This window comes from Aptenodytes patagonicus, chromosome 10, assembly GCF_965638725.1.
Source record: "Aptenodytes patagonicus chromosome 10, bAptPat1.pri.cur, whole genome shotgun sequence".
In the NCBI taxonomy this organism is placed as follows: domain Eukaryota; kingdom Metazoa; phylum Chordata; class Aves; order Sphenisciformes; family Spheniscidae; genus Aptenodytes; species Aptenodytes patagonicus.
The window spans coordinates 24,053,064-24,069,368 of NC_134958.1; the positions used below are offsets into that span (position 1 = coordinate 24,053,064).

The window sequence follows — 16,305 nt, forward strand, 5'->3', positions numbered from 1 at the left end:
GCAGAGACCAGACAAAGTTTCAAAGGGCAAAACCTGTAACTCAAACCTACCTTCAATCCTTGCCAGGGCAGACTGCCTCGGAGGAAATACATAAACATATGGCCGAGGGCTTCCAAGTCGTCTCGACGACTTTGCTCTAGAACAGAAGAGACGACAAATTATTGCTGCAGCTGTGGAAATGGATCTGAGATCTGATCAGCAGCCACATGTATTTCTGAGATAAAGTTATCCCAGGGAAGTTCACTTGCTGTCTGAAGCTCAGACCTTGTGCAAAAATACCTAGAACCTGTTACAAAAAAACATAAAATACGTAAAGAAAAGATCAGCTAGAAGGCATGAGATAACACAGGAGCTGTAAGACATACTGCGCAGCCTTAGGTAGAATGGATAAGAGGTGGAGATATAAATCGCAGAGAAATAAAGCAATTCCCCAGTTCTTCTCTGGACTGCCAGTGCCGATGGTGCAACTGCGACGTGGTGCTGGATTATGTTATTTCCTCTGAACAACAGGGAACAGGCAGGGGATGCTTGCATCCATGTTGCACTACTGTTGTTGAACTACCATGTTGCGCAGTGCCAACCCTTTCCCAGTTGTTTCTGCAGCTCATCACATCAGAACAGATCAAAAATAGCTCCTTCTAGCACTGCTTTTCCTTGTGAAACACTTGCTGCTGTTGCCATGCAGATGTTACGATTATATATGAGGGGAGAAAAAAGGGGGCCTCAAGCCAAAGGAAAAAGCATCTTTAAAATAATCTACCATAATGTATCAAAAAACCCAAGGGAGGATACAAGACAGAACAACAAATCTGGAGTGCAACAGCATGGAACTGCCACTGTGCTGGGCTGCATCATGCAGACTTGGGTTCATTGAGCTCGCAGACCAATTTGATGCAGCCTCCTCTCCTCCAAATCTCTACTGGCAGGCAGATAACGTGCTCTGAAGCCGCAATCCGGAGCAGATCTAGTCAGGCAGCCCACACGCCACGACAAACTGCGCGTGAGCTGTCCCTGATGCCGCATGATCTGCAAGAGGAGAAAAAGGCAGCGCTTTGCCCAGCATGACTCTTCTTCAAAAGCAGCAGCAAATTTAACCCTCAAAAGATGCTGGGGGTGAGAACACTCAGCAGAAGGGAATCGAGATGACAGTTCCTGCAGGTTACCCTGATACAGCTGTAAAAAGGAAAAAAAAGAGGATGTCCTGGGTAATTTAGTGCAATGATGCAGATGAACTTCTCGGGAAGATGGTTGAGTGCACTCGTCTTTCAAAAAAATTGCTATCAGACTCATTTATTTTGTTCAGTCGGGAAACGTGAAGGGACTGGCTCCACCTGGGCTGGCCTCACCAGCAAAGCGTCAGCCCCACAGAAACCCTCTGGGCAGAGACAACCCCCTGCATGGCCGGCAGCCAACCTTCCCCTCCTCCGCCCAGAAGCACCTCTTCCCCAGCACGAGCTGTGGCGTCAGCTGCAAAACCTGCAGGGAAAAGGGTCCTAAAGGCGGCACATGGTGTACTTCAAACGCAAGCAGATCTTCTTTCCACATCCACCTGCAGAGCACATCCCCCGGGCACCAGCAGTTCCCTAGTGTGTTCCCACTGCGGCTTCTCATTCCTCCATCCCTTCCTGACTCTTCACCAGGTTTTCCAAAATTAGAAGTTGGGCTCATCTCTCCTTACTCTCCAAAGACAGCGAGCTCTCCAGGAGACACGAAAGCCAGCAACGCCTTGATCTCATAGGTGGGAGGCTACTCAAAGAATATTCCATTATCTTACTGCTCTTAAGAGTTTAAGTGAATATAAACATTTAATAAGTTTTTTTGCCTTTCAGCCACAGAAATGTAATCTTCTGGTATGAAAGAAAGCAGCGAGGAGAGGAGATGAAAGCCAGGTTTAAAATTAGTGAAATCATTAATTTTCTCCAACCAATTATTAGGTCAGGGAACATCCAACTCTAACACCTGAAACCGGAAGGTAGCGGTACAGAGCTGTACTATAAAAATCTATTTGGTCATCATTTAGTGTGGCAATTACTACCCACCTACTTGCTTTTTATCAGTGCAGGGTTGCTACCAGTTATTTAGTTCCTAATAAAAACTGTAATTACGAGGCTTTCAACATTTCAGCTGTCTTGATTCCTCAAAAGGGGAAAAAAAAAATAGCCTCACAACTGTAAATAGCATCACGGCATCGAGTGGTTTACAAATAGCTCGAAGGGCACGAGAGAGCTGTAAGCCAAGCTACCGTCGGAGGTCTACAGGACTCGGCATGGCAAGCTCCCACCAACCACACAGACCTTTGCCAAGATGAGTGTTGATGGACATGTATCTCGCCGTTCCAGTTAAGCTCTTGTGTTCCCTGTAAGGTATGTGTTTTTTGGTTTCCGGGTCAATGTACTCCTTCGCCAATCCAAAGTCTATGATGTGAATGACATGCTCTTTCTTATTGCCTTGCCGGCCAATAAGGAAGTTTTCTGGCTTGACATCTCGGTAGATGAGGTTCTTCGAATGCACGTACTCCATTCGAGATATCTGCAAAACAACGAGCCAAAAATTATTTCTGAGCAGACCAGCTACCGCGCTCTCCCGGCTAACAAGGCAGCAAGGTTTTTTTAGCCCATCACCGAGGCTCTGCTCGGTGCTATCTCAGATTTCAGTTACTCTATGAGAAACGCAACAACAGATGGAGTGAACTGAGGCAGAAATTACGATCGGAGCTGGGTCGCGTCCTCCAATGCAGAGTTGGAAGAGGAATTTGTCATCCCCTCCTTTCTCTGGCTACCGTACTGTGCTCCCTGACTTTATCCCAACAGAAACCGCAACGTCTGTTTCTGAAATGCTACCAACGGGACACAGCTCTTGGAAGGATGCCACGGGGAATTGCAGCAGCCTTTTTGTATTGATTTTAAACATACTAAACTGGTTACCAGGAGCTCTTCCCTTGCCCACAGCCTTCCCTTGTTGCTCTGTGTCTTACCACCTTCCTCCCTCGACCCATATGTTGTCTTAGACATGCCAGATTCTTCATGGAGGGGGATTTTTGGGCAGGCCTTACGATCCTCAACGCTGACTAAAAATAATAATTAATCTCATCAGTTGTCAACTAGAAATAGCTGGAATATTTTTCAGCTTTTGACTAACTTTGTTCTGGCAGTATGACTGAGAAGGGAAGGTAAAAGGGCAGGAACCCCACTTCCAAGGTGATGGAGGGCCATTTCCCCTCTAACAACACACCTTATTCAGATGCTCATCATTAATATACCTTTTGAAACTAAATATATTGCAGATGAAGTTCGAATAGGTCAGCAAGCAGTTCTCCTTTGTGTTCCTAACTTAATAGATGATTCCAATTGGAAATAATTCACAATTTCATTTAATTTATTACCTTTTAATTTCTTTTTTAGGTTTTAAATGAAAACATGTGAATTCCCACTTATGGCTGTCCTGGTCCATGGCTGCCCTGCACACATGGTGGCTTTGTTAAGCAAGATGCTTCTTTGGAAAGGCCATCTACCCCTCTGCATGCAGGCCTGCGACACTACAAAACTGTTGCAAAGCTCTCGCACATTCCAAATTTTGCACTAACGAGTGTCAGTCCACAGAGGTCACTGCCGCACTGTTGCAGTGGACCTCACAGCATGATGCTATCATATTTGGTGAACGTTTAAGGTGAGAGCCACCAGCCGGTCACCCCTCAGGGAGCTCCCTGTGGGGAGTCACTGGCTCCCGAGCAGTTCTGCACTGGTCGATACTGGCAGGACAGCTCCGCACCTCCTGCACGGGGCAGGCTGGAGCGTACGCCGCTCTGGATCACTAAGCCAGCTGATCCCCCAGCTAAGCAGCTGCCCAGGCAGCAGTAACCCCATGTCGGTCCTTCCAACCAACCCACCTGCCTCAACCACAAGGGCCACTGGGCTGATAGACCCCGACTGCTTTTTGGTTTCTTGCTCTGAATCCAGACACATCCTCAGCTGGCAAACCCAGATCTCTCTTTTTCTTTACAGATCTTGGATCCACACCTGGCTGAAAGCTCCACGCGCATGTGATCACTCCATCCTGCTCCCAGCGGTTTATTAGATACCTTATTTTTAAGGAAAACCTGCTGCATTTCCACCACTCGGAAGGAAGTAACAGGCAGGAGGGGGCAGTGCTCCTTATAAAATAAAAAACGCTGCACAGGGAGGGCAGGAGACAGGAAAAAATTGACTGCAGGTGAATCAGTCTTAAAAAATAGGACTTGCTCAAAGGCTGTTCAAAGAAGGTAACAGCACGTGTTGCTGTTCCTCTCCCCTCTAAGTAGTGATTTATTTCAATGCGCTGAGAAAATGGGTTTCACGGCTAACAGCCATTATTTCTAATCAATTATAAGATGATGCAGAACAGAGCAGCTGCTCTGCACTTCAGCCATTCTTCACGCTTTGAATCACCTACAGGACACAGCAGCAGGTTGGAGGACAAAAAGGTATGTCGGGAAGCAATTCAAATTAAGATGCAACCCTTAAAACTGGAACAAAGCATTTCCTCGCCTCTCCATACATAACAAGCTTTCCAACAGAGCCTGACTGGCTCATCTGATTTGTCTCTGCTACCAGAGAAGCTCAGTCGATGAAATGGCCAACAGCAATTACACAACCCCAAAAAAGCATAGTTTTTTTTGTTCCTTAAAACCTCACAGCAAGTCGCATTGGCCAGGACAACAGCCTGGACAGTTGAGATGTCAGATGCACTGATACACTCCAGCAGCACGTGAAGGTACTTATTTACCTGCTTGTTTTGCTTCCACCAGTCACACACAGATGCTGTTGGGTCTTTCATATTCCTTTTTCTTTACTTCCACCTGCCTGGTTGCTTCATGATGTGCTGCCAGAGAGCTGCGCGCAGCCAACGACGGCTGAAAGACGCTCTCCAAGTCAGTCAGATGTTTCCTGGAGTAGCCTCCATGCTTTATTCACCCTGACAAGACACTCACCCTGCTTGTGGCTGCTAGTGATGGGGAGCCGGTGACTATCTGCGCTGCATTGCCCTTCCAGGCTTGCTGCCCGAGAAGAAATGAGCAGCGCTGGTGCAGCGCGACCTCGACCTGACTCAGACCCATTGCAGAGCTGAAGAAGAGGAGGAGTGAGTTCCCACTCCAGACATGCGCTGGATGCAGAGACACGGTGCTCACTCCTTTTGTGTTTGAACTACAGGCTCTAATGTCTGTGCATTAATTCTTCTACAGACAGAGAAACCACTGCAAGGAGCTGGGACTAACTGTTGGAATTGCTTTTACACTGGAAAAACAGTGACTGCGAAGCAGTGTTAACATCTGCTCTGTTATTTTAACAGTAATAAGAACAGACTATGGTATTTTATCATAGGGCACAGGAACACTAGGGGTGGATGGGAGACTCTGCTCGCAAAGTAAAGCAGGATTTCCATGGCCACGGCTGGCCGAGTCCATCTTCAGAGCCACAAATCTCCATATCAGATGTCGGAGAAACCCCTGGGAAGGAGAGCATCCCCTGGGAAGGAGAGCATCCCCTGGGAAGGAGAGCATCCCCTGGCACACAGCAGGGCCCCTGCGCTGCGGCTGAGAAATGAGAGGATATTTGTGATATTTAATCAGGTGCCAAAGAAACCCATGCTTTTATTTTCCTTTCTCCTGTCAAGGAAGCAAGCGTAACAAACCCTCTTTCCCCAAAAAGGTCTCTCTTGAAGATCTCGCTGGCAATCCCATCTCTAGGCTCTCCTGATAAATCTGAGCCCTTCTTCCACACATCATCTGCTTGAATATAGATCAGATCAACAGAGATTAAAAATTCCTCCTGTTTAAAGAGACACCTTTTGGTGTCTCTTATGCAAGATGATTTTGATGGTCACGAGTAAAAAACTTCACCATGGCTTGGTCCAGATCGCAGCCAGAAGTATTTGCACAGGGCCTGGCGCAACAGACCTTGTCTCTGACAGCAAAAACTTAAAGCAAGGGTGAAAACAACCTTTACTCCTGACAAAACTGAGTTGTCAATGAGCATCGCACATGTTGGACCTGACCAAGAGTGAAAAATTGAAGCCAGAATACAAAACATTCTCCCCCAGCCCAAACACCGAGTCAGCTCTGCAAAGCCCTAACATGACTTCTGATATTTATGGCTTTAGGGACTCATGTTAGTGAACATGTTTTTAATTGCCAAGCTTTGCTTTGTTCAGGAACGTCAACCACTCGATCTGTTCAGCTGCACACAGAGGATGGAGGAAGCGGTTCCAGTTTGATGCTCCTAACAGAGCAACATGAAGCATCAGAGATGCACAAGTTACAGGAGTAACAGAGCTGGAAAGCTTCTGCCGGGGAAGGAAAAGCAGAGGACTCCTTCAACGCAGGTTTTCACTGAGAGGTATGAAACAGTGCACTAGAGTAAAAGCGCTTCTGATTCAACTCAGGCTGTGTTTGATAAGCTGCTGCCACAGCTCTGAACACAACGCACGCTTACCAGAAGAACATGCAAGCCTAGTGACAAACCTCATCTGAAAAGACTCCAAAATGGGTTCTCCTTCTGCCTTGAAGACTCATTATCGTTCAGTCTCTATCTCGCTCAGCCAGAAGAGTCTTCTTGATGTAAAACCACATTTAGATTCTCCCATAATGACAAGCGACACTCCTTAAAATGATGATATATTTGTTTCTCCTAGAGGGCTTTTCTTTCTTCTAACATCTGTGGAGTTAAAGGATCCACCCCAGTCCTGAGATGCTGCTACCTGTCAAGCTAAGTAAGACCAGCCAAGCACGTACGTGTATTAAAAAACATCTTTCAGGGATGCCTCCCGTTAAAAATTGACCACCAGACACAAAAAAAGGAGATCAAGTGCCACCACACCGCATTCCAAGTTCCTGCCTAGTTTTAGCATGCAGCACGCATGTACATGTGTCAGAGATGTGCTGCAGCAGCAGTCAGGCTTAAGGAGGGAGAGGGGGGAGAAAGCAGCTAAATGGGACATTGAAAGCAGCAGCTGGCTGCTGTCAGGCTGAGCCTGTGGCAGGCAACGGCAGGGGACCAGGCAAACAGCAGAGAAGGGACTGGATGCTCCTAAAGACATGGGGATCATTACAGGCAAGTGAGGGGAGAAAGATATAGGGGACAAAGGGGTGGACACTTAACATCCCACTAGCTCAGGGCACCCCAGCTGCCAGCGTTGCTGCTCCAACAATTGCAAAGGCATCCATGGCAGATGTTTCCTCCCTCCCCCTCCGGAGAGGATCAAGCCCAAGGCAGGAGAGGCAACGCAAAGGTGACTCCCAGCATCGGGATCCTCTCTTGGGAGCTCCGTGAGCTCCGTGCTGCAGAGGGGCCTCCCAGACAAGTAGTGCTGCTTTACCTTTGGGTGGTCTTCCTGGGCTTAAAAAAAAAATATAATTTGATGACGTTTTGGTGAGAACCGAACCAGAGTAGCAGTTTTCTGCAACATGCTGAGTTGTCCCCCACTCCTTACATCAGGGCAGGGTGCTCCCCTCTGCTGTCTGGGTGGTACCGGGCCATTCACATTTTTGGAAGTCTCCCTGGATATTAGGCATTGTTAACAGGTGTGTCAAGCATCAGAGGAGAGAAACACTGCTCACGCAACGCACTGGAGTGCAGTGAAGTCTTATGTCTCCTCACACCTGCGGTTAGAAGTACAGCAGCTTAAGCAGGCTTGGCTGGTCAAAAGCAAGAGCAAAACATAATTTATGGAGGCGAACCCACTAAATTCCGCAGCCCAGAAGGCCAATCGTATCCTGGGCTGCATCAAAAGCAGCGTGGCCAGCAGGTCGGGGGAGGTGATTCTGCCCCTCTACTCTGCTCTGGTGAGACCCCACCTGGAGCACTGCGTCCAGCTCTGGAGCCCTCAGTGTAAGAAAGACGCAGACCTGTGGGAGCGGGTCCAGAGGAGGGCCACGAAAATGATCAGGGGGATGGAACACCTCTCCTATGAAGAGAGGCTGAGAGAGTTGGGGTTGTTCAGCCTGGAGAAGAGAAGGCTTCGGGGAGACCTTCTTGCAGCCTATCAGTACCTAACAGGGGGCTTATAAAAAAGATGGGGGCAAACTTTTTAGCAGGGCCTGTTGCGACAGGACAAGGGGGAATGGCTTTAAACTAAAGGGGGGTAGCTTTAGACTAGATCTAAGGAAGAAATGTTTTACGCTGAGGGTGGTGAAGCACTGGCACAGGTTGCCCAGAGAAGTGGTGGATGCCCCATCCCCGGAAACATTCCAGGTCAGGTTGGACGGGGCTCTGAGCAACCTGCTCTAGTTGAAGATGTCCCTGCCCACGGCAGGGGGGTTGGACTAGATGACCTCTAGAGGTCCCTTTCAACCCAAACTATTCTATTCTATGATTTTATGAAATTTGACAGTCCAACTTTCCTTCTTTGATGTGTCTCTCTCACACTGGAGCGTGACACAGTGACTGCAATGATTTAGTGTAGGAACTAAGATAAATCCAAGACAATTTCCCCCAAAGCCTTGTGGCTGGAGCGAAGGGTTTTCATTCCAGTTGAGCAGTAAGTGCCAGCCCCTTCAGAAAACACATCTCCGAGGGCCAGGTGAGCCCTTCTGCCAGGAAACCTCCCAGGGAAGGAGACGGGGCACATCTGAAGATGCTAAATCTGTCTCCTTAAATGCATACGCTCCAGGCTGGTAACTCATGTAATCTTCCTGAGAAGATTGGAAAGGTCCTAAAACATCTCCCCATGGAAAAAGGAGCAGCACTGCCTGCTCCTTTTGGAGAACATCAACTCCTCCATTTGCGACTGCTTTTGGTGTCCCCCTGCATCACCCTAAGCATCTGTTTTTCAAACTGGTACCAGTGTCTAGATGAGTCGGCAGGCTGGTTGAGGTCACAGTATCAGCAGATGATGCCAGTGAAGACCGTCCAAGTACAGAGCTAATCTGCAACCCTAGGGCTTGGCAAAAGGCAGACGGACGCTGCTGTGACAATCTTGATTTCCCCAGCAGTCACATGGGAATAAATTTACATCTTTACATTTTACATCTTTACAACCAAAAGGTCATACAAGCTATATCCAAGGCTTTGCCATCTGTTGCCGATTGATTTAATCAAAAACAATACCATAACTTGGCTTTCCACTGATGAGGGAACACTCAAAGCCAACAGAACTAGACGGCTCAGCCATAGGACGACAACTTCATGAACCCAATACCAGGCAGGCACTGTTCAAACTTCTGCATCTGTGACCTCAATTTTCCATTTGAGATTCTGCTGTGGCAAACTTCAGTTTATTTAGAAAGGATTGTGCTCCTCCCTCCCTTACCATCTTCTCTTTCCTTCAACACTTCTATCCACAGGTCTGTTAACGTGAATATTCAGTCCCACCTCTGCTGTGCCACTTGGGTATCTGCAGACCACAGGTTGAAAACCAGAAAGCCAAATTAAAATGATAACTGATTGGCCCTACTGAATTGTGGAAGTTCACTCACCACATTTAGTATGTTCAGTTTTCACGTTGTCCACTTTTAACACAAACACAAATCCAAGCTACCACTTTCAGTTTGGTTTCCTTTCCTTTTCAGGCAAATTAGGGGCTCTCTGATGCTGCCCATAGATCTACTATTTTCCAACTGTTAGTCATTCAAACCCATTAGCCAATTTTGACCAAATTTGACCGAGGCAGAGACCTCAAATGCTGGTATTTTGGCTAAGGAGAACTCAGCTCCCATCCCTCTGAGAGGTTTCAGTCTATGAGCACCCTGGTAGCACCAAACCAGTAAAACTGGTAGGAGTGTGGGAGGGTGCTGTGTTCCCTGTGTCCCGGGGAGCGGGTAAGAAATGAGATGTTCTGGGGGATGTCCAAACAGAGGGAGGGAGCTGGGGTAGATACTGGGGCAGGGGCGTGTAGGGGACACAGGACGCAAGTCCATAGGAATCCAGCTTCACTGGTTCTGCTACGCAAGGAGCAAGTTTGCTCATAAGCATAATTTGACCTTCCCTTCATAAGCAAGAATTTTTCTCAAACCTGAGAAGAAAGATGGAGAGAGACTTTTTACCAAGGCCTGTAGGGACAGGACAAGGGGCAGTGTTTTTACACTGAAAGAGGGTAGGTTTAGCTTGGACATAAGGAAGAAATTCTTCACGAAAAGGACGGTGAGACACTGGAAGAGGTTGCCCAGAGAAGTTGTGGATGCCCCATGACTGAAGTGTTCAGGGTCAGCTTGGACGGGGCTTTGAGCAACCTGATGTAGTGGAAGATGTCCCAGCCCACGGCAGGGGGGCTGGACTAGATCTTTGAAGGTCCCTTCCAACCCAAACTGTTCTGTGATTCTACGATGGAAGGATATTCTCCCTCCAACCAACAGACACCCCTGAACCTCGCACTGTACCAACCCCATCCTTCAGCTAACCCAGGACTGACATAAACACGAGTCGGCATCGTGGAGGCTGCCGGGCAGAGCCCTGCCTGCTGTTACTCACCAGCTGGATGGCTATCATTAATACCGTCTTCAAAGTGAACGTCCTATCACAGAGGTCAAATAAATCTTCCAAGCTAGGACCAAGCAGCTCTAGTACCATGGCGTTGTACTTTCCACATGGTCCGAAGTAATACACCTGGGGAAGCCCTTCAGCTGGAAGAATATGAAAAGAATTGAAATCAGTCAACGGGACAACATTAATACCCTTCCTCCTGCATGTAAATCTTTCACTGGGCAGAACCTTTATTTTTACCTCTCGAGTGTCCTTTCTGTTTGATCTTGCCCAGCAAGCAAATAAGTTTCAGCGTGCACTGTGAATGAACCGAAGGCCAAATCAGCACAGGCTTTGCTCAGCTACCCCCTTGAATAGACAAATGGATTGCAAAACAATAACACGACCACATGAAAGCGTCTAGCTTTGGCAGCTTCAACGCTTGGACCTATGGAACAAGACACGGAGTTCCCTACGCTGCACTAAACACCAGGCAGATTACAACCCCAAACGTGGGCTGGCACTCGTCTGAGCAGTTGGGAGGATGAGAGCCCTTGCAGAAAATGAGGCACGTCCAAAAAAAGGTCTGCTTTTTCAACCAAGATAATACATAGCCATCGTTTTTCAGCACAACCTTACACAAAGTTTACTCTTATTATACTCGTGAGAAAGGGAAAAAAAAAGTTTTCCTTTAAAAAAGAGCAAAGATTTAAATTCTGACCCATCACCATGTAAAAATAAGCAATCATAGTCATTAAGCATATGTGCAAACCATTTTGCTGTTAAGTCGCACACAAAAGTCTCAACACCCAACTGGTAGGAGCCAGAGCCTACCCTTCCCACCTAACAGCTCAGCAACAGATTTCTCAGCAAGAGTACGCAATATTTATACTCAGCTGACAGTGGCTTTTTGCGTGGATTAGCTTTCTGAAATGCACCAGAGAAGGGGAAAAAAAACAGCCTTGGTGCCTGAACACTCGCTGTGCCACACAGCGCTCCTTGAATTACGTTTTAGTCAAAAAGAAAAATCAGACCAGCCCATACAGGGAGGAATTCAGTGCAGGGCTAACTGCAAATTTTTCTAATCAGCATCTAGCACAGGCGCTCGGCGTCCCGGCATCAGCATCAAGCTGTGTAGCACTTTTTTAAAAAAACAGATTTCCAGTCTACATCTCATAAGCAGTTCCAAAACATAATGGAAGGGTTTTTGTTTTGAAATACGGGGGTTTCTCCTATGTCAAAACAACATCTTTGCTGGAATAGATGAAGGTATGATGTCCTGCTATGCAGTGTAAAGGCTCAGTACAGGGAGCACTACTATATATGCAGTCTGTTTTCACACAGTCACACAGAGGTCCGTAAATTGTATAGCATGGGACCTCAAGGGACGGCGATTATAAGTTTTACGGCATGTTTTAAGTAAATATGTATGCACACCTATATTTACATAAGAGATTTAATATTAAAGGTAGCAAAAAAACCTCACTAATTGTCAAGACACCAGAATTAAATTGCGTGTGTAACTGCACGGTTTTGTACCTGCTCCGTGGCGTGCTCAGGCAGCCCAGCCCAGCACAGGTCAAGGCAGTAAAACAGGGAAACGCTAAGGCTGGAGCGTGTCAGCAACATAATAAATTTACGTCCTACTACAGATTTAGGAAAGCCTCGTTAATCTGCCCAGCGGCACTCATCAACTTGCCAACAACACAATAAATGCGGCGCTGAGATTACTAAAGCTTAAATATTACAGAACTTATGCTCCCATGTATTACTCAAAAAGAACAAAATGCAGCTTGACAAAGATTACCGTAGGATGGTTTTAATCTCGTTAACTCACACGCTTGGAGAATCATATTAGGTATCAGTCATCAGGATGCATTAATGAGGTATTACAGAGTATTGCAGAAATTCCCAGTCTAACCGGAGTTTTACATCCTTTGTAAAACATTTACCCAACCTGGTCTTGGGAGGCTACTGCTCCTAACAGAGCTTCACGTATTAACAGCAATAAAGTCCTCTAAGAAAACAGGATGGTTTGATGCAGAAGCAATTCAGGAAGCCAAACAATGATCGGATGTGATCCAGGCAAATCCAAAACATTTTCAAATATCCCCAAATCAACATAAATGATAATTTAATGCCATCAGCTTAGTGCTGAAGGCTTGAATAATTGCAATAGCTCTTGAAGTAACTCATGGTGAGCCGCTGAGTTTTTAGTAAAATCTGATGAGGACTTACCTACATAATAACCTCTAATACCAAGATCATCATCTCTACTTTTTAGAGAATAATAGAAGAATAATAGAGAATAATAGAAGAGAATAACAGAATATTCTATGAAAAGTTTAAAACTGAGACCATTATAAATTCAAGATATATATACAGTGAGTACTTCTACCACAATTTCTACATCAGGATAACAGTCTTGAAAAGTGCAAATCAGGAAGGAAACCACTCGGATTAGGAGTGTGCTAATTAAGGTATACGGGAGAATAAAACTGCAGAAAGGCTTTTAAGGAAGGCGAAGAATCCCGTTCCCAGAGCAAGGGGAAAGGAGTACATTTACAGCCTTACTTGGTAAAGAGAGAGCACTGCAATTAAAATTAAATTCCTACTGGGCGTAAGAACCAGGAAGATAAATTGCAGCAAGACACAAAAGATGGGGATTTCATGTAGGGAAGGAAGCAACGCAACTATTTAGTGCTCTCTGGGGTCCCAACTCCTTCAGTTAGCTTTACCCACTCAAAGCCTTACGAGCCAAGAGCTTGGAGTACCCTTCTCAGCTTTAAACCTCAGGAAGGCTCTGCTCTTGCTGGGAGCTCCTACAAGGTGAAGCCGTAGCGAAGAACATTAAAAAAAGCATCCTAAGTGCCAGTCTACAGAAGACATTATTAGTTTCAGGCGTATTTTTAGGGTTCGATTTTTCTCTGAGGGTTTTCAGCAGCAACGCTGCCAGCTCTGCAGTCAAGAACTTACCTACTGGCTTTGCTAGAATAAAAATGCTGTAACATATATCTAATTTTCAGACCCAGGCTGCATCGCTCACGTATCCTGGACCCAAAGGAGCATCGCTGACAAGCCCTGCGGGACCTCCCAATCCAAGCCAGGGCTCCTCAGCTCCACACTAGTTACTGAAATAAAGTTACAAGGGACACAAGGTAAGGCACCCTCAGCTCACTCAAACACAAGTCAACATTTAGCATCTTTTTAGGAAGGGGCAAAGCTCGAAAGAGAAGTTGTAAGCTTGATGTAAATATTAAAGGGTGCCTGTTGCTTGCAGGATCCAAGCAGGCAGACGAGGCTAGATGATTTCAGGGTGGTTCTCTGCAAACTTGAGATACAGGCATCTCTGGACCCACTCTTCTTATGAACAGTAAAAAGGGGCAGCCTAAGAAAATCTGCATAAAATTTTATTTAATCACAGCCCATCTGCATAATTCATGATGTAGCTTGGCTCTATTTCAGCAACAAGCAACGTGTCCTGGTGCCACCGAGTCCATTGCCATGGTGAACCACAGGAACTCCACAAATATCACCAGCAGATCTGTAAATACTTCAGAAGGACGTTGCCAACGTAAGAGATTGATTGAGGAGAAAGTACCTTTTGTCTGGGCTGTTGAACTTGAGGTTTTTAATGGCAAGCAATTGTGTCGGCAGAGGACTGAAAAGGTCAAACAAAGCCACGGTGCTGTGAAGCAGTCTGTCCTAGATGAGCAGTTCTGGATTCAAAGAGTGCAGGATGAAAAGCCACAGGCAGAGCAGAGGACTCATCTTGAGGATTCAAAGGTCCAACTCATGTTTGAAATACAAACCGTTAATGCAATTAATGTACGAAATCACATCTAAACAAGGAATTGCTCCATGGCATTAAACAAGAACAACACATTAAGGGAAGAAAATCCAGGCACGACACGTGCAGGTTCTCCTTTGGAGAAAAAGCAGCCTATTATAGTGGAGGCTGCTGCAAGCAGAAATCAGCTGAATTTGCTTAACAGCTTCGGTCTTGCTGCTGAGTGATTTGGCTTGACTACATCAAAAAGGTCCCGCTCCACCCTTGCTCTCGTGGAAAGTTTATCACCCCAATAAACACAGACTGATCACTGCACTGGAATCCACAGGCAAATTCTGCTATTTCAGCAGTGTGATGTCTTGGAAAAAATTCAAGCTGAGCACAGCGAAAACCTAGCATAGCATTTCGGAGATTAAAGCATCGTGGCTGGAACGAGAGCAAATGCAGACATCAAAGCCGAAAACTCAGCTTTGCTTCCACCACACTCCCGAGCAGCCACACGACTCTGGCCTCAGGTTTCCTGAGATGCTAAAACTCTCACTGCTCCTGCGGGCTGCCACCAAAAGGGACTGTCCCATCCTCACTCCACCCTCACCCGTCTCACCACCTCCCTGTGCCCACCTGGCTGAGCAGTAAGTCGGATCAACCCCAAAAAAACTTGGTGTTTGCTTGAGCTTGAACGCAAGAATGGGAACAGTAACAAAGAGCAGGATCGCTGCTCTTGGAGGGAGCTTCATTTGATCTGGATTAACACCAGGGAACTACACTTTTCAGCAAATTTCCATTGCAAGATCAAGCATCCTGGCTGATTCAAATAGTGCTGTCTTGCTGCCACATGCTTTACAGCATGACTAACGGCCCTAATAACTCGTCAGACACCCAGCATACTCCAACAAGCCACGTTAGTCCAGGCATCAGATGTACAAATCATACAGACAGTCCAAAGCCATTTCCAGGACTGGTTATGAAATGGCGACTGGCAGAGAGATGCCAATCAAAGGTTATGCCCAAGGGAAATCTGATTTTGCAGCATCTGCCCCACGTGGAAGGCACGGAAAGCAGAAACCATCTGCTGTGGCGGAGAATACGTACTGATGCTCTGCATACGAGCATCATGAGAGGCTATGAATAAACCTCGTGCAACGGCGAGCAGCCCAAAATACACCTGAGAAGTGACGAGGTAGCAAGTGCAGGAAGCTACACGTGGAACCTACATCAGTGGAGGCACAAAAGCCAAGTCCCCATACATCAAATCGTCAGGAGACAACTGCAACTTGTGAAAAGTGAACAATACTGGTAGCTTCTGAATCACCAATTTTTTTTTTTTTTTCTCCCATGGGAAATTGGTTTCCACTGCCCTTAGATGCGGTGTGGCCAAATAAAGAGAAGCTGACGTCTTCCATTTCAAGAAGAATTACAGAAGAATTTCATAACCTCTCTTCATGCAGGCTTCAAAGCTGAGCTCTGTTGCAGAGGGGAGACACTCCTGAGGAACCTCAAATTAGATACCCAAAGGCTGAGGGAGGGGGGAGCAATCCAATGTCAAACAAACGGCTGATGCTCGATGCAAAAACACACTCTACATGAGCAGCAAGAGCTATTCTTCATAGAAATGGATGCAGAGACACGACAGCAGCATTAGTGCACAAAAAGTTCTGCGCGATTTTAAAGCAGCACCGATGAATGGGACGTAGATTGTCACAAAATTCTCATTCAGAGCAGAAAGTTTATTTTTACAAATCACAGAACACAAAATTACACGATAAACAGCATAAATAGCAACTGTGCAAGAGCTGAACATCTATAGCTAAAATTAAACATGTTCCAAACAAATTAAACAAATTGCTTTAGAGTAGTCAACCCATTTAAGCTGATTACACTAATGAGGATCTACCCTTCTCTTAATTTTCAAATCAGAATAAAATCCTGGCTGAAACAGAAGCTTTGCTATCAGCGTCGACTGGGCCAAGATCTCATCTTTTAACCTCTTAAAACACGCCCTTAACGCACCTCTTAAAACATTTAAACACGGTGGGTTTAAATCTACCCGAATACGTTGGTTAACGGGTTACGTCTATGAGCTGG

At 46.2% G+C, this 16,305-nt stretch overlaps 1 protein-coding gene across 4 annotated transcripts in view; it reads right to left on the minus strand.

Moving 5' to 3' along the window:
* Positions 1 to 16,305, minus strand: part of CSNK1G1 (casein kinase 1 gamma 1) — a 112,736-nt gene that overhangs the window by 19,589 nt on the left and 76,842 nt on the right. For all 4 annotated transcript variants that reach the window (XM_076348619.1, XM_076348616.1, XM_076348618.1 and 1 more), the window contains 3 exons: positions 10,440 to 10,591; positions 2,295 to 2,529; positions 51 to 136 (listed from right to left, as the gene is read on the minus strand). In XM_076348619.1, coding sequence (XP_076204734.1) covers positions 51 to 136; positions 2,295 to 2,529; positions 10,440 to 10,591 — 473 coding nt within the window. The remainder of the gene's footprint in view (positions 1 to 50; positions 137 to 2,294; positions 2,530 to 10,439; positions 10,592 to 16,305) is intronic.